Source organism: Aethalodelphis obliquidens, unplaced genomic scaffold (genome assembly GCF_003676395.1).
Source record: "Aethalodelphis obliquidens isolate GAN/ISIS:26980383/991018 unplaced genomic scaffold, ASM367639v1 scaffold5, whole genome shotgun sequence".
Taxonomy (NCBI): Eukaryota; Metazoa; Chordata; class Mammalia; order Artiodactyla; family Delphinidae; genus Aethalodelphis; species Aethalodelphis obliquidens.
In genome coordinates this window covers 7,423,023-7,448,751 of record NW_020837949.1, presented here as the reverse complement: position 1 = coordinate 7,448,751, position 25,729 = coordinate 7,423,023, and the positions used below count along the sequence as shown (strand labels likewise).

The following is a 25,729-nucleotide window of genomic DNA, read 5'->3' as shown; positions in this document are numbered from 1 at the left end:
CCCCCTGCACACTGCCCCACGTGCCTGACCGTGTCTGGGGCTGCCTCCACTCAGGCTTCTGTTCTTTCCTAACCAGGACTGTTCAACGCCATCGTGGGAAAATCCAAAGGAGCACAAACACCCAGCTTTGGGGTAACTTCCCAGGTCCTTGATTCCTCCTTCATCTGGGCTTCTCTTTAATCCCAGTTCCTCCCCCTCTCTTTCTGTCTGTCTTTCCCTTTGTCCCATACAATAGATTTTGAAGCCCAAGGAGGTTGGAGTTCTGTCCAGCCCCCGCTCTAAGCTGTCCACCCTCTGACCGCCCCCCACCCCGCCTGGCACCATCCTTAGAGACACCTCTCTCCCTGTTCCCACGCCTGCCGGGACTCTCAGCTGTCACCTCCATCATGTGGGGCTGGGAAGGGCAGGTGACACAGGCGTGCACGTTGCTATAGCAACTTCTCCGTTGATGGCAGAACCACCAGCTGCAGCGAGTCACAGCGTTCATTTCTGTCTCGCTCTTATGCAGGGCAATGTTATGAGAAGCCCATGAAAATGAAGTCGATCTGAGCTCAGGGTTGTCCACTGATGTCTGTGTCTGTCATTGCCTCTGTCAAGGCAGGGCCCCGTGCTAACTTTTCCTACTACACTGCATTTTTGAACATCCTTGTATATCACTTGGGCCATTCAAGGGAGCACAATGTTCCAGATTAATCTGGTGCCACTTCCTTTTCTGACCTGTCATCCAGAAGACTCTCACGGAAATCCCTGCGTGTGAATCCTCCCCGGGGAGCCCTGCCGGTCCCCACCTAGAAGTGCCGCTTCTGTCTTTGCCGGCAGTTCGGGGCCTGCGTCCTGCCTGTGGTTTCTGAAGTGGCAGAAACCTTATGCTAGACGAAGTCTTTGACCCAACGCCAGCTGTTTTACTCATTTGAGAAGATCTTTGCTCAGTTCTCTGTGTTCTGCACAGACTGTTCAGAAATGTCTAAAGACCAGGTGGATCCTTGACTCGGCTGTTGAGCTCCTGCCTGGGAACAATCCTGAAAGGCTTTAAAAATTAAAAAAAAAAAAAAGTAATATCAATTTTATGTTAAATCGTAAAATGTACATAAAAATCCGTATGAATGTGGGGTGTAGTTATTTTAAACATAGAGAATGAGATTAATCGTGAAATTTCCCCACGAGAAAAGGCTAAAAGTGGTTTTCAAGAATTTACTTGGGAATTTTAACTTTTAGGAAATGGGAAAGGATAAAGACAGAAATGATAAATTTGTAAATAACTTCAATTGCTGAAATGCTTTCAGTGCATGGTTTTGTTTTATCCTGACAGTAGCTCTACGTGGTCTGAGTGGACATTATTAACCACATTTTAAAGATTAAAAAAAGTGCAACTCGGAGAGGAAATGTACTCATTCCCACAGTAAACATCTAATGAGTGGCCGCAGCAGCGACTATGCATTAGCAAACCCTGCGGGGCTTTTTGGCCACCCTGACGCCTCCTCCCCATTCCCCATCAGGAGAGAGTCTTGATGTGCTGTCAGGACTGTGAACCAGTGGGTCCCAGTATTTATAGCACTTTGCTCAGAAGTCTACAGAAAATAACATCCTCAGGTCTAAAATTCGGGCATACTCACCTCTGATTCAGTGCTTTTCCCACTTTTCCTTTCTCTCAATGAAACATTTGAGTCTAAATATAAAAAGATTCCAGTTCTTTACTCTGAACTGTCTTCCTGTCTTCTATCATCCCTTCAGTATAATGCAGAAGCCTGGAATCAGTAATTTGCATGTCTGTAGGTAAACCCCTGATACTAAATATACCGTCCTTTTTATTTTTACTATCCCTTTTTTGATTTGGAATAAATCATCCCCAAGCCTGCTAGAGCCAATTCAATATTATTTCACACTTGGTTGACATGAATGAGAAGAGCTATGACAGAGCAACGTGGCTGGTACTGGAAGCTTATCACGTTATCTTGGTACTGACGTGAGCCAGCGCCAAGGAGGCGTCTCTTTGTGGGGGAACATCAGGAAGCTGTCATGAACAAGCATCATTTGTTTCACAAGATGCTCTTTGACGGCCATTCCACCTGCCAGCCAGAAAACACAGCTGCCCTTTGAGATCTGAGGTTAATTCAAGGAAAGAACAGTTCAAAAAACAATGAAAATACCTAGCATGGGGGTTGTGTATTCTATTTTCTGAGATCAACCTTGGAAGAAAAGACATTGTCTTGGGGCTGAAATTTTAAACTTTCACTTGTGCTAATGCAGCCGGAAAAAGTATTTCCAAAGCAAGAGCCCAGCGGGACATTGATAAAAGACTTAAAATATATAGAGACTTAATGTTTAAAGCCCTTTAGTTTTGCTTGTTGTCCCCTCTAATAGACCCCAGAGGAGGCAGAATCCCGTCGGCCGGCTGTGATGTGGGTCATATACCACTGTGTTCTCAGAAACTGTCCTCTTCTCTATACTGGTTTCCGAACACTTAGGAACAGAAAGGGTCCATTTTACATTTAGATGAAATAGCAGTTACAACACAGACATCCTGCAAAGCCAAAGCCCCGTGGATATTGATGGAGCTGGTCCACAGAGAGCTGGAGTATAATCATCATCTTCCACTGAAGGCAACATTGTCTGCAAGTTGAGATACAGAGGTTGTAGCAGAAGATTAGATGCTTTTAATGCATATTATTATTCATTCTACTACCTTGAAAGACATAGGATGATAACAAAATCAGTAATGTCTAGGCATTTCCAAACGAGCCATCCACAGTCAAATTATGGCCTTTGAATTTACTAGAAATTTCCACAAAGGGGGAGTAAAAGAAGACCCTTCGTCTTTGCCTCATTCCTCAAATGATTAAATGTGTTTAAATATTCTTACAAATGATGAAACTCATCTTCTGACTAGAATTTAGGTGATTAAAAAGAAAAAGTTACTTTCACTGAACTCCCAAACCACCAATTCTGCAAGTCCAAAGCCTCTGCTGGGACCTGCATGGTGCCTGGTGGATGCGTTTCTCAGCAGAAATTTGAAGGCAGTGGCTCCAGGGTCTCCTGAAGACGTGTTGGTCTTCTGAATGGTGGCAAGTCTTGATCACAGTCTAGAAGAAAAGGTGGAATACATCAAGGAATGTCTTTAAAAGACATATTTTGGCTTACTCACTGTGATTGGGTTGCTTTCTTCTTCTTTCTTACTATTGTTAGTTTCTCAACTACCCCCTCCTTAGAAACTGAGGCCATTTCCATGAATCAGCAGACAATTCTGGCTAAGACTGCCCTGCTGATAAGGAACCCACAAATTGTATTAGCAGGTGTGTTCACCTGGCTTGGTAACCATCATAACTGTGACCCAGCATTTCACCAAGTGAGAATCAGTCACTCTGGTGCCATGGGACCCCGGACACACCACATTCCTGTGTGGGCTCAGGCTTTCCACCCAGCGGACTGCATTCTGCCACTGCACAGCCCACCCATGCAAGAACCAGCAGCAAGGAGACAAGAATTCTTTCCTAAAACAAATCAATAAACTCCAGAGAAACCAACAACCCAGTATTTTAAAAAAACATCTGTTTTCTCTCATATATGCCTGTGAATGCATCCGTACCATCAAGAACCTACGTGCCGACATCACAATGTTACCGAATTGGGTCCCACCACTCGCCACTCGAAAAATCAATACTCGAGAGAGACAAATGTCGGTAGAAAGGAAAATTGCTTTTAATCAGAATGCCGCAGCCTGGGGAGATGGTGGACTCAGTGTCCCCCAAAAACCACCTCCGAAGATTCTGCTCAGCCATGAAAGTTAAAGGGAAAGAAGGAAGTCATCTCAGTGAATCACTGAGATGGGGGAGGTCAGAGTCTTCCCCATCCGCCACTGTGTGCAGGCTTGTCCCTCGTGATACATCATCTCCTTAGATGCTGCCTTGTTCACACAGTTTGTCCATGAGATTCCCGAAGAGATCTGGTCATCTGTTAATTACTTGTTCTTCACTTCTTTGATCCACAGAAAGAACCAACAGATTAGGCAAGGTATTGTGTGAGCAAAAGATTTGAAAGGTGTGCTAGGGCCAGAGGTGAGTGGAACATGGGTGCCTGGTTTAAGGTTAGTGACAAGACAAAAGGGTGCCCCCTGCTAAGAGCTCTTTCCTGCCGAAAGCTGCTTACTTTCTTCCTCCCTGATGCGCACGCTTTAGAGAATCACCTATTTCAGATCAGGAAAGGTATCCAAGGACATGCCTAAGGTAACTGTTTATTAAATTCCTCGGCTGTTTTTTCTTAGACTGCTCTTAATATTGAGCAGTTATAGACTCTCCCCCTCTACATTCAAAATACTGAAGGATTGTCCTCAGAAACGAAAGCAGGGTTCCATTAGGAGCTTTCACAAGACTAAAAAGAAATAGGGCTAAAGGAAATGAAGCCAAGGGGCATTGTGTCATGCGGATCACTTAAAAGCACACAGTGAGTCAGCACACCACCATCCCCCAAAAAAAGACAAGGTCTCAGAAGGAATTATTTCAGCTCCTTCTCAGGCATCATGTTAAATGAAAACACACGTGCACAGGAACAGCAGGAGATGTGAATCACCCGAGTCTCAATTAAACCTCTGCTGCTCAAAGTGAGGTGTGTACTCACACTCCCCCGCAGCCCATCAGAAATGCAGACTCGCAGCCCAAGGCGCTCAGAATCTGCATCTTAATCAGATTCCAGGTGGTTTGTGGGAGCCTTCAAGTTGGAAAGCTCTGAACCAAAGCACTCAGGAATCATTTTATTTATTTTCTCCTAAAGGCACATCAGAATGAGGTATACAGAGGAAGACAAAGCCTACACAACCCACTCGAGGCCAGTGAACCCCCTTCTCCTAGTTACTCAAGGCTGAGGTGCTTCATCCCTGACCTCCGGAGCCCTGTGTGAGGGCCAGCACCTAGGTATTCTAATCCAAATACCTCCTACAGTTAATCAGACAAAAGAATGCAATGGCAGCCTCATTTGGGAGTATCAGTGGATCTCCTTCCCGAAAGGCAACTGAGGCAGTTTAGAAGTTGGCTAAAAAAACCGATGGAAGGAGGGAATTTAGTAAAAATCGGTTGCTCTTTCAGTACCTTCATTTAAAGTTGGCATTATTTAAACAGTCAAGATCTATAGTAGAGGACGGCAAGCTCCTTTATTCTGTTTCTTTTCACCTAATTAGCCTCTTTTGGTCACTGGATCTCCGACACTGGAGCAAGCAGCTGCCACTTGGCCGCTCTTTTAAGAAGCTGGAAACGTAAGGCTTGATTACCTTCCCACGTCAAAGCCCAAAATTCATACTCTCTTCACTGTTGGGGCTCTGAAATTCTGGCTGGTCACCTTTCTGTAGAAACTGAAGTGAAGGGTGTAGTAGAAACACGAAACTGAGGCTCACCAAGGTCCTGCCACATAGGGTTTGCCTGGCTGAAATCCTGCTGGCCCTGAGAACTCTCCCCCTCCTGAAAATGTGATCAGCAATACCCTCTCTGAAAATAAAGGAGCAGCCCCTGAGATCTTCAGCATCTTACTTGACAACAGTTTGTTTTCATAGGAGTTTCCAAAGTATCAGTCAGTAGTGAATGGCTAGAACAGTTTGAAAAAAATTGTTTTCTGCCATAGAGCTCAGATTTGAAGAGAGTGAATAAAGTGAAAGGAAGCAAAGAAACTGGGAAGAACAAAGACATATTTACAACATGGAGCGCAGACTCCACTACAAAAAGAATGTTGCAATTTAAATTAAATTATAATTAATAGCAGCAGTTTTGTTGAAGTATCTCAAATTAGCCCATTAGATGCTGAAGCCCAAGTGGTTTCCATGGCAATATTTTCTCTAGATGTCAGCTACTATCTAATTTTTTGGTCCCTGGTATATGACAACCTGAAGCATGTAGTGCCTTTCATTTGGGGGGAGTTTTCTGCTAGACAATCTCGGTTTATTTTTATGTGCATTTAAATGTGTGTTTTATGTGCTATTGGTTTCTGAGCCTAAAGTCTACAATTTTACGTATTTTGAAATTTCGTAAATAAGACTCACAATTACCTCGTTTATGTTCTGTATTTTTAAAATTATTTTTATCTTTTATTTTTATACAACTTTAAAGGTTACATTCCATTTACAGTTATTACAAACTATTGGCTGTATTCCCCATGTTGTACAATACATCCTTGTAGCCTATCTTACACCCAATAGTTTGTACCTCCCACTTATTGTCTGTCTTTTTGATTATAACCATCCTAAGTGGGTATGAAGTATCTCACTGTGGTTTTGATTTGCATCTTCCTGAAGGGTAGTAATATTGAATGACTTTTCATGTGTTTATCAGCCACTTCTATATCTTATTTGGATAAATGTCAATTCAAATCCTTTGCCCACTTAAAAAATTGGGCATGTCTTTTTATTATTGAGTTGTACGTGATCTTTATATATTCTAGATACAAGTTATTTCCCTTATCCCCAGATAAGATATATACCTTATCAGATATATAATTTGTCAATTCTTTTTAACCTATGGGTTGTCTTTTTGCTTTTTTTATGGTGTCCTTTGAAACACAAAAGTTTTAAATTTCAGTGATGTCCAATTTATTTTTTTTTCATTGTTTGTGCTTTTGGTGTCATATTTAAGAAATTATTACCTAATCCAAGATCATGAAGATTTATGCCTATGTTTTCTTCTAAGAGTTTTATAATTTTAGTTCTGAAATTTAGATCTTTGATCCATTTTGAGTTAACTTTTGTATATATGGTGTGAAATTGGGGTCCAACTTCATTCCTTTGCATGTGGAGTCCAGTTATTATTGTGATATAATTCACATATTATACAATTTACCCATTTAAAGTGTACAATTCAATGGCTTTTGGTATATTACATTATTAATCTTTTAAAAATGGTAATAAAATATATATAACATACATTTGCCATTTTTAAGTGTTTAATTCAGTGGCATTAGTCACACTCAAAATACTGTGTAACCATTACCACTACCTATTTCCAAAACTTTTTCATCATCCCAAATAGACGTTTTCACCATAGGTAATAACTCCCCATTCCTCTCTCCCCAGTCCCTCGTAAGCTCTAATCTACTTTCTGTCTCTATGAATTTGTCTACTCTAGGTAACTCATGAAATGGAATCATACAACGTTTGTCCTTTTGTATCTGGTTTATTTCACTTACCATAATGTTCATCCACGTTGTAACATGTATCAGTACTTCACTCCTTTTTATGGTTGGAAAATATTCCAATGTATGTACCACATTTTATTTGTCCATGGACGAATATTTGGGTTGTTTCTAGTTTTTGGCCATTATGAATAATGCTGCTATACAAATCAGCACACAAGTGCTGATGAACGCTTGCTTTCAGTTCTCTTAGATATATACCTAGGAGTGGAATTGCTGGATCATATGATAATTGTATGTTTAGCTTTTTTTTTTTAATAGATCTTTATTGAACTATCATTACTTCACAATACTCTGTTAGCTTCTGTTGCACAACAAAGCCAATCAGCCATACGCATACACGTCCCCATATCCCCTCCCTCTTGAGCCTCCCTCCCATCCTCCCTATCCCACCCCTCTAGGTCATCACAAAGCACCAAGCCAATCTCCCAGTGCTACGCTGCTGCTTCCCACCAGCCAACTGTTTTGCATTTGGTAGTGTATGTATGTCGATGCTACTCTCCCTTTGCCCCAGCTTCGCCTTCCCAACCCATGTCCTCAAGTCCATTTTCTATGTCTATCTCTTTATTCCTGCCCTGAAACTAGGTTCATCAGTACCTTTTTTTTTTTTTTTTTAGATACCATATATATGCATTAGCATACAGTATTTGTTTTTCTCTTTCTGACTTACTTCACTCTGTATGACAGACTCTAGGTCCATCCACCTCACTACAAATGACTCCATTTCGTTTCTTTCTATGGCTGAGTAATATTCCATTGTATGTATGTTCCACATCTTCTTTATCCATCCATCTGTCGATGGACATTTAGGTTGGTTCCACGTCCTGGCATCCCTGCATCCCTGTAAATAGTGCTGCAATGAACCTTATGGTACATGTCCCTTTTTGAATTATGGTTTTCTCAGGGTATATGCCCAGTAGTGGGATTGCTGGGTCATATGGTAGCTCTATTTTTAGTTTTTTAAGGAACCTCCATACTGTTTTCCATAGTGGTTGTATCAATTTACATTCCCACCAACAGTGCAAGAGGGTTCCCTTTTCGCCACACCCTTTCCAGCATTTATTCTTTCTAGATTTTTTGATAAAGGCCATTCTGACTGGCATGAGGTGACACCTCATTGTGTTTCTCATTTGCATTTCTCTAATAATTAATGATGTTGAGCATATTTTCAAGTGCCTCTTGGCCATCTGTATGTCTTCCTTGGTGAAATGTCTATTTAGGTCTTCCACCCATTTTTTAACTGGATTGTTTGTTTTTTTGATATTGAGCTCCATGAGGTGTTTGTGTATTTTGGAGATTAATCCTTTGTCTATTGTTTCATTTGCAAATATTTTCTCCCATTCTGAGGGTTGTCTTTTTGTCTTGTTTATGGTTTCCTTTGCTGTGCAAAAAGCTTTTAAGTTTAATTAAATCCCATTTGTTTATCTTTGTTTTTATTTCTGTAACTCTAGGAGGTGGGTCAAAAAAGATCTTGCTGTGGTTTATGTCAAAGGGTGTTTTTCCTGTGTTTTCCTCTAGGAGTTTTATAGTATCTCGTCTTACATTTAAGTCTTTAATCCATTTTGAGTTTATTTTTGTGTATGGTGTTAGGTAGTGTTCTAATTTCATTCTTTTACATGTAGCTGTCCAGTTTTCCCAGCAACACTTATTAAAGAGGCTGTCTTTTCTCCGTTGTATGTTCTTGCCTCCTTTGTCATAAATTAGGTGCCCATATGTGCATGGGTTTATCTCTGGGCATTCTGTCTTTCACCATTGATCTGTATTTCTGTTTTTATGCCAGTACCATACTGTCTTAATTACTGTAGCTTTGTGGTATAGTTTGAAGTTGGGGAACCTGATTCCTCCAACTCTGTTTTTCTTTCTCAAGATTGCTTTGGCTATTTGGGATCTTTTGTGTTTCCATACGAATTGTAAAATTTTTTGTTCTAATTCTGTGAAGAATGCCATTGGTAGTTTGATAGGGATTGCAATGAATCTATAGATTGCTTTGGGTGGTATAGTCATCTTCACAGTATTGATTCTTCCAATCCAAGAACGTGGTATATTTCTCCATCTGTTTATGTCATCTTTTATTTTTTTCATCAGTGTTTTATAGTTTTCTGAGTACAAGTCTTTCACCTCCTTAGGCAGGTTTATTCCTAGGTATATTATTCTTTTTGTTGCAGTGGTAAATGGGAGTGTTTCCTTAATTTCTCTTTCTGCTTTTTCATTGTTGGTGTATAGGAATACCAGAGCTTTCTGTGCATTAGTTTTGTATCCTGCAACCTTACCAAATTCATTGATTAGTTCTAGTAGTTTTCTGGTGGCATCTTTAGGATTTTCTATGTATACTACCATGTCATCAGCAAACAGTGACAGCTTTACTTCTTCTTTTCCAATTTGTATTCCTTTTATTTCTTTTTCTTCTCTGATTGCTGTGGCTAGGACTTCCAAAACTATGTTGAATAAGAGTGGTGAGAGTGGGCAACCTTGTCTTGTTCCTGTTCTTAGTGGAAATGCTTTCAGTTTTTCACCATTGAGTATGATGCTTGCTGTGGGTTTGTCATATATGACCTTTATTATGTTGAGGTAGGTTCCCCCTATGCCTACTTTCTGGAGAGTTTTTATCATAAATTGGTGTTGAATTTTTTCAAAAGCTTTTTCTGCATCTACTGAGATGACCATATGGTTTTTATTCCTAATTTGTTAATGTGGTGTATCACATTGATTGATTTGCCTATATTGAAGAGTCCTTGCATCCCTGGGATAAATCCCACTTGATCTTGGTGTATGATCCTTTTAATGTGCTGTTAGATTCTGTTTGCTAGTATTTTGTTCAGGCTTTTTGCATCTATGTTCATCAGTGATATTGGTCTATAATTTTCTTTTTTTGTGATATCTTTTTCTGGTTTTGGTATCAGGGTGATGGTGGCCTCATAAAATAAATTTGGGAGTGTTCTCCCTCTGCAATTTTTTGGAAGAGTTTGAGAAGGATCGGTGTTAGCTCTTCTCTAAATGTTTGATAGAACTCACCTATGAAGCCATCTGATCCTGAACTTTTCTTTGTTGGAAGATTTTTAATTATGGTTTCAATTTCATTACTTGTGATAAGTCTGTTTATATTTTCTAATTCTTCCTGGTTCAGTCTTGGAAAATTGTACCTTCCCACGAATTTGTCCATTTCTTTGTGGTTGTCCACTTTATTGGCATATAGTTGTTTGTAGTAGTCTGTCATAATCCTTTGTATTTCTGCAGTGTCAGTTCTGATTTCTCCTTTTTCATTTCTAATTTTATTGATTTGCATCCTCTCCCTTTTTTTCTTGATGAGTCTGGCTAAGGGTTTTTCAATTTTGTTTATCTTCTCAAAGAACCAGCTTTTAGTTTTATTGATCTTTGATATTGTTTTCTTTGTTTCTATTTCATTTATTTCTGCTCTGATCTTTATGATTTCTTTCCTTCTACTGACTTTGGGTTTTCTTTGTTCTTCTTTCTCTAGTTATTTTAAGTGTAGGGTTAGATTGTTTATATGAGATTTTCCTTGTTTTTTGAGGTGAGATTGTATTGCTATAAACTTCCCTCTTAGAACTGCTTTTGCTGCGTCCCATAGGTTTTGGGTCATCATGATTTCATTGTCATTTGTTTCTATGTATTTTCTTACTTCTTCTTTGGTTTCTTCAGTGATCTCTTGGTTATTTAGTAGCACACTGTTTAGCCTCCATGTATTTGTGTTGTTTACAGTTTTTTTCCTGTAATTGATTTCCAGTCTCATAGCATTGTGGTCAGAAGAGATGCTTGATACGATTTAAATTTTCTGAGGCTTGATTTGTGACCCAAGATGTGATCTGTCCTGGAGAATGTTCCATGTGCACTTGAGAAGAAAGTGTATTCTGCCACTTTTGGGTGGAATGTTCTATAAATATCAATTAGACCTATCTGATCTATTGTGTCATTTAAAGCTTGTGTTTCCTTATTTATTTTCCGTTTGGATGATCTGTCCCATGGTGTAAGTGGTGTGTTAAACTCCCCTACTATTATTGTGTTACTGTCTATTTCTTCTTTCATGGTTGTTAGCATTTGCCCTATGTATTGAGGTGCTCCTATGTTGGGTGCATAAATATTTGTAATTGTTATATCTTCTTCTTGGATTGATCCTTTGATCATTATATAGTGTCCCTCCTTATCTCTTGTAACAGTCTTTATTTTAAAGTCTATTTTATCTGATATGAGAATTGCTATTCCAGCTTTCTTTTGATTTCCATTTGCATGGAATATCTTTTTCCATCCCTTCACTTTCAGTCTGTATGTGTCCCGAGGTCTGAAGTGGGTCTCTTGTAGACAGCATACATATGGGTCTTGTTTTTGTATCCATTCAACCAGTCTGTGTCTTTTGGTTGGGGCATTTAATCCGTTTACATTCAAGGTTATTATTGATATATATGTTCCTATTACCATTCTCTTAATTGTTTTGGGTTTGTTTTTGTGGGTCTTTCTCTTCTGTTGTGTTTCCTGCTTAGAGAAGTTTCTTTAGCATTTCTTGTAAAGCTGGTTTGGTGGTGCTGAATTCTCTTAGCTTTTGCTTCTCTGAAAAGCTTTTGACTTCTCCATCAAATCTGAATGAGATCCTTGCTGGGTAGAGTAATCGTGATTGCATCACTTTAAGTATATCCTGCCACTCCCTTCTGGCCTGCAGAGTTTTCCACTGAAAAATCAGCTGATAACCTTATGGGCATTCCTTTATATGTTACTTTTTGTTTTTCTCTTGCTGCTTTTAATATTTTTTCTTTGAATTTAATTTTTGTTAGTTTGATTAATATGTATCTTGGTGTGTTTTTCCTAGGGTTTATCCTGTATGGGACTCTCTTTGCTATTTCCTTTTCCATGTTAGGGAAGTTTTCAATTATAATCTCTTCAGATATTTTCTCAGACCCTTTCTTTTTCTCTTCTTCTTCTGGGACCCCTATAATTCGAGTGTTGGTGTGTTTAGTGTTGTCCCGGAGGTCTCTGCGATTGTCTTCAGTTCTTTTCATTCTTTTTTCTTTATTCTGCTCCTTGGCGGTTATTTCCACCATTTTGGCTTCCAGCTCACTTATTCGTTCTTCTGCCTCTGTTATTGATTCCTCCTAGTGTATTTTTCATTTCAGTTATTATGTTGTTCATCTCTGTTTGTTTGTTCTTTGGTTCTTCTAGATCTTTGTTAAACATTTCTTGTATTTTCCCAATCCGTGCCACCATTCTATTTCTGAGATTCTGGATCATCTTTACTATCATTACTCTGAATTCTTCTTCAGGTAGACTGCCTATTTCCTCTTCATTTATTTGGTCTTGGAGGTTTTTATCTTACTCCTTCATCTGTGACATATTTTTTTGCTGCCTCATTTTTTTTTTTTTTTTTTTACGAGTGGGATTGTGTTCCTGTCTTACTGGTTGTTTGGTCTGAGGCTTCCAACACTGGGGTTTGTAGGCTGTTGGGTAGAGCTGGGTCCTGGTGCTGAGATGAGGAACTCCATGAGGCCTCACTCCAATGACTATTCCCTGGGATCTGAGGTTCTCTGTTATTCCAGTGGTTCAGACTCGGAGCTCCCACTGCAGGAGCTTCAGCCTGACCCTGGTGTCGTGAACCGAGATCCCACAAGCCACCTGGGGTGGCAATAAAAAAAATAAATAAATAACAAACTAACAAATAAAATTAGGCTAGTAAACTAACACATATTTTAGGAAGAATATAAAAATAAAAATATAGATGAATCAACAACCAGAAGGTACAACAGTATCACAATAGTGAAAAAGAGGAGGAGGGGAAAAAAAAGGGGGAACAGGAAGGCCTTGGCTGTTGAGAGTGGGGCCTAAGCAAGGGCAAGGCTTGGGTGGTGGGTGGGTCCAATGCTCAGGACCCACAGGGCTGGAAAAGGCCCTGGGGGCTGTGGAGGGTGGGGCTTAGGCCCAAGGAACAGAAGGGGCCCAGGTGTGACCCCCACTCCTGGTCTCAGAGGGCAAGGGACCGGCCTGGGAGCTCAGCAGTCTCCCCAGCCCGAGTGTGCAGGGCAATGGCCCTCCGCTCCTCTCCCACTCCTCCCAGAGGGCCCCTCCCGCCTGCCTCTCCTGATCTCCCTGGCTTCCCTCCTATGCCCCCAAGTACCCATGTGGCCTGGAGGGGGGATTGGAGGGCAGGGGACCGGCCTGGGAGCTCAGCAGGCCCCCCAGCCTGAGTGGATAGGCGATCGCCCTCTCCTCTCCCGCTCTTCCCGGAGAGTCCCTCCCGCCTGCGTCTCCTGATCTCCCCGGCCTCAGGGGCGCCGATCCTGTCTGGCCTCCACTTTTCCTCCCCCACATCGGTTCCCCTACGTCCTACTGGTTCACTTTGGGGTTCCTCCCATCTCCTTGTATGGGGTTCCTCCCATCTCCAGAATACACAACAACCCTAGTTGTGGGGAGACGCTAACTCTGCATCCTCCCACACTGCCATCTTGACTCTGCCTCTTATATATTTTTTTAATGCTTTACTACTGCTTTTCCTCCCTATCTGCTCAATGAGACAGGCAAGAAATTTAAGGCTAAAGAATTCAAATCTCTTTTTAATATTCCATTCTTATGAATATCTTTTAAATCAGCTTATTGTAGTTAAGTACCTGCCTTGAAGCTTCCTCTCTTAATTTTTCACATTCTGTAAAGGCAGTCAAAATTATAATCTGACAGTAATGTTTTAAAGCACAGTTAGCACCGTTCATGATTTCACAAGTGTTACCCTAATGGTGATAACCATTCTCTCTGTGCCGTTTGGGCCCATAGGGAATTGTATCTGGAATATTGGGTTTCTCTTCTTACGATGTTGGTTCAGAGTTCTTAGTTTATCACATTGCTCAGCTGATGCTATCATCATGTGGAATTATCTTTGTCAGGTAAAATGCCTCACATGCTCACTTTTGAAGCCAGACAAGTGCAGTCGGGAGCCTTTAGACATCTGTGGGCCTCCCCAGACAGCCCACCAACCACAGAGAAAACAACTGGGCTAAATCAGTTGGTCGCCTTAATGATGGTGATGACTCGATAAAGCCAGTGTAGACCCCTTCTTCCTCATCAGAGGCACTTCAGCTTCGTGCCTTGCAAGTGGTTTCTGGAGCCAGTTTCTGGCTCCACTGCTTCTTGGTCATGGGACCTCAGCCAAGTGTTCAGCCTCCAAAATGGGATGAATACACCAACCTCACAAGGTTCACAGGAGGATGAAATGAGCTAATCCATGAAAAGGACTTAAAACAGCGCCTGACTTGTAGGAAGTGCTATTAATATTATTTCCTAAACAGCTTGCTCCCCAAACTTGAATTTCATGTCAGTTTACCTTTTGTGCTCTATGGTAGAAGGAAAACGCTTCTAGGCTGATTCCACCAGAGCAAACACTTGCTTTTCTGGGCCCCAGAGAGTTTTATATGTGAGGAAAGTATAGTCCAAGTAATGAGTAATTTCATGTAGTCCTAAAATTTAGAGCTTTACCACGCATCCATCACGTACGTGACGATTGGGGGTCTTTGTTGTGCAATGTCCCTCACCTGGCGGCAGGTACGGGGTAGGCTCAGAGCTAGCTGCCCGAGGAGGGCCGCCCCCTCGCCCCGCCTGGCACACGGACAGAAGAGGCAAGGATTAGACTGTCTTTTGCTTTCCTGATGAAGTCTTCCTAGAATGTAGCAAAGGGCAGGCAAAGGCCTTTAGAAGTGGAATAAAACCATCATGGTTTCTATTCTTTGGGGGTAAGGAGGTGTATTTTTACTCACCCTGTCCTAATTTCTGACCATCTTACTATATCTGTATGATTAGGAGGAACAGCTGCCCCTGGGCCTGCTGTTACAGAGTGTGTGTGTTCTTCCCTTTTTTTACCCGACCTGAAGTTGGAGGAAGGGAAAGGGCAGGTGCACGAGCGCTGAGCTCTCAGCTTGCTTCCCAGGTTGAAGACAGAGATGATGGGCAGGGAGGCTGTCTGTGTGTGGAACTGTCCGAGTGTGTTTGGGGGCCTGGGATGCACGTGCCTTCTCTGTGGGCTCTGCAGTGTCAGCCAAGCTGTTTAACAGGCATGTCCACGGGAGAAGGATCCCCCACCATCAGTTCCTGCAGCAACATGTCTGCCTGTCCCTGCTGGTGGGAGGCGGGGAGGAGAGCTGATCTGTGGCTGACATGGTCTGTCCGCGTAAAGGGGATGACCAGACAAACAGGATGTGTGCAAGGGAAACAAGCAGGAACACGCTTCCAGGAGCCACTAGATCAGAGCTGGAATAGCAGCACACTTTAGTGTTATCATGTAGCGTGTCAAGTGAGAAAAAACATGCACAACCAAAAAGTTGAGAATTATGTTTTATGCAGTGGACATACTGAGGACTTAAGCCCGGGAGACAGACTCTCAAATAGCTCTGAGGGACAGCTCCGAAGAGGTTAGGGAGGGGCCTGGATATATGGGAGTTTTTGCAACCAAAACAAGTAGTTGGTACATCAAAGGATTACTATTAATTAAAGAATAACCAGACATCTCAAGTTAATGAAGTTAGCAATTTTTTATGTATGGGAAAATTCCAGAGTCTGGCCTCACGGAGATCATTTCTTTGATAGGCACCTTAACTATCTAGGGCCAGTATCCTGTTTGCTCCATCCTGAATCTCCTCAGGATGCACTGTGGGGGTGGGCGTGGCTGATGGCTCGATGGCAGCAACATCCTTTGACAGGTGACATTCTTTGTCCACAGTGTCATTTGGGTCCCAGAAGAAAAGTGTATTGAATACAGTCTTTGCCTATGCGACACAAATCTGGTCCTGAGACTTAATATCTAAAGTCTATTTTGGAACTCCCCTGGTGGCACAGTGGTTAAGATCCGCCTGCCAGTGCAGGGGACACGGGTTCGAGCCCTGGTCCAGGAAGATCCCACATGCCGCAGAGCAGCTAAGCCCATGTGCCACACTGCTGAGCCTGCGCTCTAGAGCCCATGAGCCACAACTACTGAGCTCGTGTGCCATAACTACTGAAGCCCGCACACCTAGAGCCTGTGCTCCGCGACAAGAGAAGTCACCGCAATGAGAAGCCTGCGCACCGCAACGAAGAGTAGCCCAAAGAGAAGAAGGGCGAACCAGGTGTCCTGACAGAGAGTGCCGTGTGGATGAGCAAAGACACGTCCCCCTCAAGCATCAGGAATCCGTGTGCCTAGAATGTTGAGTTGGAAAAGTGGTTCCATGAGGAAAGAGGCAGGAGAGAAATTCGTCTCAAGGGAAGCCTTCCTCCCCATGTTAAGGAGTTCAGATTTTATAACAGAGGCTATCCTGGGGTATTTTTCATGTTCTTTTCTAGCTCTTATTATTCTCCTCGGGTCATCTCAGGTCACATCCATACCTTCCACTAATGTTTGTATCAATAACTTCAAGAGAACCAGAGAGAGGATGTCAGTCTCTAGGCATCTGTGTTTCTCTGCAGTTTTGTGGCCAAGGACGCAAAGCTCTCTTCGGAGCGGGAACTCCGCTGTGTGCCACCATCCATGTTACCTGAAGCAGAAGAGCAAAGAGTTTTGTAGTGTCATGAATACCAAACAGAATAATGACAAAATTGCCACTGTAATTTTTTTGTTACCAAATATATTTTGCAGATTTATATTATTGATGTTTAAGGGTCAGGAGATTTCTGTGTTTATCCAAAGGAGATGAGAGATATGACCCACTCACCCGAATGTCTAGTCCTTATCGCCATACATCCTCTAGGCACCTCAGATTCAATGTGTCCAAACAAAACAAGTCTGTCTCCCCGATCCCCGAAGAAAAGGCTCTTCCTCCCTTAGGCCCTACGTAAGCTAAACCGTCTGAAAGCTGGCATTTCCTCACCAGCTTACCTGTCTGTGTCTTCCTAGCCCTTGAAAGCCAGCACAGGGAAGATTATTGACTTTGGAATTAACCCTACCTGGGTGTTAATACCAACTAGGCCACTTACAAGCTCCGAAGCTTTTGACTTTTTAGAAGGATGTAGACCAAATAGAGTCCAGAGAAAGGTAAATACAATGTCAAAAGACCTAGAAACTGCGCCCCAGAGGCGCAGTGAAGGTGCAAGCCTTTATCCTTGGAAAACAGCTCTCAGTCTTTGAAGGGGGGTTGACGTCAGGGAATTATGTGTATTGATAACCAAATCTTACTGTGTCCTATGAGTGTGTGAGTTACAACATGGAAGCTGCCCCATAATTTCAGGCAGTTCACTATAAACAGGGTCGTAACTAAAACCACATCCATGCTTCAGATTAGTATTTTGACTATATAAACCAAACTCTTCAATGAGGCATGGGAAGTTCTCATTAATAACAATTTTCATCTTTTTTATTGTTTACTGTATATCCCCAGCACTTAAAATAGCGCCTGACATGTGGTAGGCATTCTGCAAAGGCTTGTTGAAATAGGGAGAGAAATAGAAAATTTATTAGGCAGTTAATATTCTTCTCAACACTTATAAGATATTATCCTCTTACAAATTCCTGAAGTGTACAGTGTTTTACTAGAGCCATGTAAAATATTCATGTAAAGAAATGATTACTTTTTAAAACAAAAACACTAATTTGAAAAGGTACATGCACCCCAATATTTATGGCAGCATTATTTACAATAGCCAAGATATGGAAGCAACCTAACTGTCCATCAACAGATGAATGGATTAAGAAGATGTGGTACCTATATATACAATGGAATACTACTCAGCCGTAAAAAGGAATGACATTTTGCCATTTACAGCATGGATGGACTTGGAGGGCATTATGCTAAGTGAAATAAGTCAGAGAAAGACAAATACTGCATGATATCACTTACATGTGGAATCTAAAAAATACAACAAACTAATGACTATAACAGAAACGAAGCAGACTCACAGATAGAGAGTGGTAACAAACTAGTGGTTACGAGTGGGGAGAGGGAGGGGGAGAGGGGCAAGATAGGGGTAGGGGGCCAAGAGGTAATGGAGTATAACCTTTAAGAATTGTGAATCACTATATTGTACACCTATAACTTATATAATATTGTACATCAGCTATACTTCAATTTTAAAAAATATTTTTTAATGATTACTTTTTAAACTAATGCTGTAAGCTGTAAAAAGCTCATTGGCGAGTATATCCAGTGCCACCAGTTATGAAAGGGATAAAAGTGGGTTGGAAGCAGATTTCAGCCAAACTTAAGGAAAAGTATTCTAATACATAAACTTGTCTGTCAGTGGAACCAAAGCAAGCCAGCTCAGGTAGTTCTAAGATTTGTTAATACTCCTCCCAAAGAGGTACGCTGTTCATCTGGGACTTGTACAAAGGCAAACAGCAGACACTGAAGTGGCTGTGATTCTTGTGGGAAACAACAGCAGAATGGGTTTAGATGAAATGGAGATCTCATTTGGGAAAACAGGCTGTTGAAGGGTTGTATGAAAAACTAGGTATCAAATTATCTGGGATAAATGATATATATGTCTTTTCATTTCTTCCTCTACAGCCAGTGCTGATTTTCCGTATAACCCAGGACAAGGCCAAGCTATAAGAAATGGAGTCAACAGAAACTCAGCCATCATCGGAGGTAGGTGCCTTACAGGACAGGCTTTCCTGTAACTTCTCATCTGTGGGGAGTAGTCACTTTCAATAAAACCGTAGTCTAGGGGAAAAGGGGTTATCTGGATTTGTACTTTATTCATTTTGCCGTTTAAATATGACTGAAGGTTGAGAAGTACACATTGTGGAGAAAGTGTGGTCAATGTAACCTGGCTACTTTTTATGCTGACTTATAAAAAAAAAAAAAGAACAGTAGTAGGGAGCTAGCCAGCATCAGAATATGCAAGCAGGCAGTCATGGCAACAGCCAGAGCATTTCTTTATGCCCTCCAGTCTTTTCCACTCTCATCCCCTTGCATCCCAAATGGTCCATAATAGCTTACTACAAAATCAGGAAGGACTCTGCCAGTCTGGTTTCAGTTATCTTAATAAAAATTATCAGAAAATTAATAAGCAGGGACTTCCCTGGTGGTCCAGTGGGTAAGACTCCGTGTTCCCAATGCAGGTGGCAGGGGTTTGATCCCTGGTTGGGGAACTAGATCCCGCGTGCATGCTGTAACTAAGAGTTCACATGCCGCAACTAAAAGTCCGCATGCCGCAGCTAAGAAGTCCACATGCTGCAACTAAGACCTGGTGTAGCCAAAATAAATAAATAAATAAATATTTTTTTAAAAAGAAAATTAATAAGCCAGAGCATCTAAAATATTCCAGTCTTTTCTTCTCACCAGAATACCTGCAGAATAATTCGACTCTCCTAGTATAGTTCCTCGTGTTTGGATCAGTATCAATAACCCTGTTGCCTGTTGCCTTCTTTTCTCCCTGCTTCTTCTGCCTTATTTCATAAAAATGTTTCCTGCCTCTCTAAGTATGGATAATATCGTAAGCTCATCAAGGGTTTTAAACTCAGCCAATCAACTCAGCTCATTCAGTAGGTTTATTTTCCACAGGAAGAAAGTAAACACCTATATGTATATATGTGACTGTGAAATTAGAATACATTCAAAATGGTGCTCAAAGCACATTGTTCAAAGTTCTGGTATAATCCTTATCCTCATTGTTTTTGCTTTTTTAAGACCAACTTTACTGAAGTATAATGTGCACTTATTTAAGTGTAGTGGGTCAGTGACTTTTGACAGACACATACGCCCATAACCACAGCTACAGTCAAGACACAGAACATTTCCATCCACTGAAAGTTCTCTTGTGCCCCCTCTGTAATTCATCCTTCCCTCTGCCCCACTTGCTCTTGTCACATAGATTACTTTTGCCTCTTTTAGGGTTTCATATGAATGGAATCACATAGTATGTAATCTGTTGTACCTTCTGTCACTCAACATAACGTTTTTGTTTTTTTAATTAATTTATTTATTTTTGGCTGCATTGGGTCTTCATTGCTGCGTGTGGGCTTTCTCTAGCTGTGGCGAGTGGGGACCACTCTTCATTGTGGTGCGCGGGCTTCTCATTGCGGTGGCTTCTCTTGTGGAGCTCAGGCTCTAGGCGCGCGGGCTTCAGTAGTTGTGGCTTGCAGGCTCTAGAGCGCAGGCTTAGTAGTTGTGGTGCACGGGCTAGTTGCTCCACGGCATGTGGGATCTTCCCAGGCCAGGGCTCAAACCCGTGTCCCCTGCATTGGCAGGCGGATTCTTAACCACTGCACCACCAGGGAAGTCCTGACATAACATTTTTGAGATCTATCCACATTGCTGTATGTACCAGTGGTCTGTTAATTTTTATTGCCAAGTTGTATTCCATTGTATGAAGGTATTATAATTTGTTTTATCTACTCACCTGTTGACAGGTGTTTGGTTTGTTTCCAGATTTGGGCTATTTTGAAGATAAAGCTGCTATGAATATTCTTGTCCAAGTCTTGTGTGAACAAAAGTTTTTGTTTCTCTTTGGTAATCCCTAGGAGTGCGATTGCTGGATTATAGAAAGAAGATATTTAACTTTATAAGAAATTCCCATATAGTTTTCCAAAATGGTTGAACCATTTTACACTCCCATGAGCAATATTTGAGAGATCAAGTTGCTTCACAATCTTACCAACACTTGGTATTGTCATTCTTTTTCATTGTACCCATCTAGTAGATGAGTAATGGTAACTCATTGTGGTTTTAATGTGTAGTTATCTGATGACTAGTAATGTCAAGCATCTTCTCATGTGCTTATTGCCACTTGCAAATCTTTTGTGAAGTGTCTGTTTAAATCTTTCCCATCTTTTTTTTTCTTTTTTTTTTTTACATCTTTATTGGAGTATAATTGCTTTACAATGGTGTGTTAGTTTCTGCTTTATAACAAAGTGAATCAGTTATACATATACGTATGTTCCCATATCTCTTCCCTCTTGCGTCTCCCTCCCTCCCACCCTGCCTACCCCACGCCTCTAGGTGGTCACAAAGCACCGAGCTGATCTCCCTGTGCTATGAGGCTGCTTCCCACTAGCTATCTACCTTACGTTTGGTAGTGTATATATGTCTATGCCTCTCTCTCGCTTTGTCACAGCTACCCTTCCCCCTCCCCATATCCTCAAGTCCATTCTCTAGTAGGTCTGTGTCTTTATTCCTGTCTTACCCCTAGGTTCTTCATGATACATTTTTTTTCTTAAATTCCATATATATGTGTTAGCATACGGTATTTATCTTTCTCTTTCTGACTTACTTCACTCTGTATGACAGACTCTAGGTCTATCCACCTCATTACAAATAGCTCAATTTCGTTTCTTTTTATCCCATCTTTTAATTAGACTTTTTTGACTTCCTGCTATTGAGTTGTAAGAGTTCTTCTTACATTCTGGATACAACTCCTTTCTCAGACATATGTATTGTGAATATTTTCTCCTAGTCTGTGACTTGCCTTTTCATTTTCTTAGTGGTATTTTTTTGAAAAGCAGGAGATTTTAATTTTGATAAAGTCCAATTTTTCTAACCTTTTTATAGTTTGTGATTTTTTTAATTCTTTCTAAAAAATCTGCCTACCCCAATGTTTCCTACTCCTATGTTTTCTCCTAGAAGTTTTTTAGTTTTCATTTTTCAGTCTATAATCACTTTGAGTTCACATCTATATATAGTATGAGTTAAAAGTAAAAGTTATTATTTGCCAAATGAATATCTAGTTATTCCAAGATCGCTTCTTGAAAAGTCTCTATTTTTTTCCAATTTAATTTCCATGGCACTTTTGTCAAAAATCAGTTGGCTGCATATGTGTATGTCTTTTTTCCAGGTTTTCTATTCCATTTTGTTGATCTATATGTCTTTCTTTGGCCAATACCATGCTTATTTTATTGTTGTATCTTTATAGTAAGTCTTGAAATAAGCAGTGTAACTGCTACAATCATTTCTTTTTTTTTTTCAAAATCATTTTTACTCTTCTGAGTCCTTTGCACTGCCATATAAAATTCAGAAGCAGCTTATACATTTCCACCAAAAAAAAGTTCACTCTGATTTTCATTAGGATTGCATTAGATCTATAAATGAACATCTTAACAATATTGACCTTGAAGTATGGTATATTCATCCATTTATTCAGGTTTCCTTTAGTTTCTCTCAGCAAGGTTTTATGATTTTCAGTGTACAGTCTAGAACATCTGTGTTCAATTTGTTCTGTTATAAATGGCATTATTTTATTACTTTCATTTCCAAGTGTTTCTTGCTAATATGTAAAAATACAGATTTCACTTTGCTAAATTTATTGTTAGTTCTAACAACCTTTTTCTGTATATTCCTTAGAATTTTCTTCATAGACAATCCCATCACCTGAGAATAGTGTTCTTACTTCTTCCCAATCTGTACACTTTTTTATTTCTTTTTCTTGCTTTATTGCACTGTCTAGGGCTTTCAGTACAATCATGGATAAAGGTGTTGAGACCTGACAGTCTTGCCTTAGGGGGAATGTGTTTAATCTTTCACTATTAAATACAATATTAGCTGTAGATTTCTCAGAGATGCCCTTTATCGGGTTGAAAAGTGTCTTTCTCTTGATAGTTTCCTGACAGGCTTCATGATGAATGGGTATTGACGTTTGTCGTATGCTCTTGTGCATCTGTTAAGATGATCATATGGTTTTTCTCCTTTATTTGTTTAATGTGGTAAATTACACTGCTTAATTTTTTAATATTAAATCAATCTTACATTCCTAGAATTAACACCACTTTGTCATAATATATTATTTTCTACCTATTGCTGGGTTCGATGCTAAAATTTTATTAAGAAGGTATATGGCTCCATCATTTCCTTTTCCTATAATGTGTTTGTCTGGTTTTAGTGTCAGTATAATGCTGGCCTCATAAAATGAGTTGAGTGGTATATCCTTCTCCTCTATTTCCAAACATATGTGTAGGATTGGTATTGCTTCCTTAGATCAAGTTTGTTAATAGTGTTTTTGAGGTCTTCTAAATTCTTACTGATTTTCTGTTTAATTGTTCTATCATTACTAAGAGAAGAATGTTGAAATCTCCAAATATAATTGTGATTTGGTCTAAATCTCCTTTCAGTTCTGTTAGTTTTTGTTGTTGCTGTTGACTGAAAAAAAATGCATAGCCTAGAAGTTGAGAATTATGTCTTATCCAGTGGACAAAACTGAGGACTTAAGCTCAGCACACAGCATCTCAGATAACTCTGAGGGGCTGCTTCAAAGAGACAGGGGGAGCCAGGATACAGAGGAGTTTTTGCAACAAAGACCAGGTAGTCGGAACATCAAAAGATTACTATTCATTAAAGAAAAACAGACATCTCAAGTTAAGGAATTTAGCGCTTTTCCATTTATGGGGAGATGCAAGAGTCTGGGCTCACTGAAATCATTCCTTCGACAGGCACCTCAGCTCTCTGGGGCCAGTATCCTGCACTTTCTCACCCTGAGTTCCCTCAGGGCTCCCCACCTGGGGCAGCTCTAGTGGCTGACTGCTGCAACATCCTTTGTTTACTGGTATGGCAGGCAGCATTGTTAGCCCACATTGTTGTTGTCGTTGTGGGGTTCTGTGTCTCGAATGGGAGAGGGCAGCACTTGAGGGAACGATGGTGAAGCAGGGGAAAAGTGTTGGCGTGATATACAGGATTTGGTTAACCTCTAGTCCCTCTGCTGTCTCCACCAGGGGTCATTGCCGTGGTAATCTTCACCATCCTCTGCACCTTGGTCTTCCTTATCCGGTACATGTTCCGTCACAAGGGCACCTACCACACCAACGAGGCCAAGGGAGCAGAGTCGGCAGAGAGCGCGGACGCCGCCATCATGAGCAACGACCCCAACTTCACAGAGACCATTGACGAAAGCAAAAAGGAATGGCTCATTTGAGGGGCGGCTCTTTGGTGATGGGATGAGGGCAGGGGGAGTGACTGGGGAGGAGGGCAAGGGACAGAAGCACCCTACTTCGTACTCCTGAGCACATCCTACAAATATTAGCACAAGTTGGGGGAGGCAAGCGACAGAAAACTCCTGAGACTGACGGCCACAAGAAATACTTTCTGATATTTATTTATAGCTGAGTTTCCCCTTCTGTATCAAAACAAAATAATACAAAAAATGCTTTTAGAGTTTAAGCAGTGGTTGAAACTTGTAGGTACTACCTGTCTTATTTTGTGTGTGTTTAGAGGTGTTCTAAAAACCCATGGTAACAGGGCAAGCTTCCTACATTTTTCAGAGCCCTTAGAATGGGGATATTTTTTCTTGAGAAAAGCTGATGCGCAGTATACATGACTTCCAGCATTTTCTTCCTTTTACATAGAGTCAGCCTCTAACGGGCTACTGTAGTAACTAGTTCGTGTTCACGTAATATTTCTTTTGGTGTCCTGTGAATTGGAAAAGGAGAGATGGGGCAGAGAGAACCTATGATGTGACAGTTCTCAAAGAGACCTCAGTCTGTGCAGCTCTCTGAGAGTTCCCACCAGAAACAGCTGGAGGAAGAGGGGGTGTGGCCCCTCTTGTGTGACAACGTGTGATCAGTACAACCGAGAGCAGCTTTCAGAACCGAGGAAGCAGTTTCCTGTTGGGATCGTTGCTTTTATATTTCATCAGATTCTGCAAGATAATACTGTTCCACGTCTGCAGTCTTAGCCCTATCCAGTGTCTGTAACTATCAGCTACGATACCTGGTGACCAGCTGTTACAAAAAAATTTTCCCTCTGCTTTACCTACAACATATTGGGTTAGCTTGTATGTGTGTGTAAGCACCTCAGTGGGGAATTAGAGCCAGATGTTAAGACTTGTCTGCTCTGTTTCTTTTATAGTTGGTAGCAAGAGTACGGATGCTTCCTAGTAAATGCATAAATTATGTTGGTCTTCTTATTTTGCTTTAAATCTCTAGTCTTTAAGCCCCGGGACAAGATCCTAGCAGACAGTGTCCTCTGAATGGATGAACCAAAATAAAGCCAAGTTGTGACTGCTAGTTTTGTTATTGCTGTTACTCTGGAATCATGTGGAACACGCTGCCGTATTTTAACTCATCTACTTCCATGTATTGTTCCATCCTAAACAGACACACTGCCATGATTCAGGGGCCTTCTTTGGCAGATCCATTTGAATCTCAGGTTCATCACAACCTGGTAACTGATTATTGCCTCTCAGAGAATGGACATGTCTGGTCAAGCAGACCTCAGTTTAATCAGGAACCTTCATCAACTAATTCCAGCAAGTAACTATTTATTTAAAAATAATCGACTGTGTGTGTAGGCAGGTGGGACAATGCTCCTACCGGAGGATCCAAAAAATAATTTCATTTATTTATTTTAAAAGAAGGTGACACAAAAGTTATTTCTAGAATGACTACCATTTATGAACCTTATAGTTCAGGCTGTTATACTTAATAAGTACCTCAAAAATTTTTTTTAGACTCCAGCATTTTGAGGAATTAAATAGCCCTTTTTTCTTTCTCCCCCTGGAAGGAGGTGAGATGAGGGTAAAAAGGTACTGATGTTACTGTTCTGTTGGCCTGCCTGGAGAAAATGGAAATTCTAGTTCATTTGGGTTATATTTTCAGGGTACTCGGGATGCCTGACTTATTGGAGGACCTCAGTTTCTTGAGTGATGGAAAATGTTATCCAGAGCTGCACATGGCACCAGTGCCTGACAAAAG

The 25,729-nt window shown here is 41.0% G+C and overlaps 1 protein-coding gene across 2 annotated transcripts in view; it reads left to right on the top strand.

The window, feature by feature from the left end:
• The window catches only part of CNTNAP2 (contactin associated protein 2), a 2,044,831-nt gene extending 2,019,674 nt beyond the window's left edge, over positions 1–25,157 (top strand). For both annotated transcript variants that reach the window (XM_027101624.1, XM_027101625.1), the window contains 2 exons: positions 18,618–18,698; positions 23,753–25,157. In XM_027101624.1, the coding sequence (XP_026957425.1) occupies positions 18,618–18,698; positions 23,753–23,952 (281 nt within the window). In that variant the 3' untranslated portion in view covers positions 23,953–25,157. The remainder of the gene's footprint in view (positions 1–18,617; positions 18,699–23,752) is intronic.
• Positions 25,158–25,729: the final 572 nt, after the last annotated feature.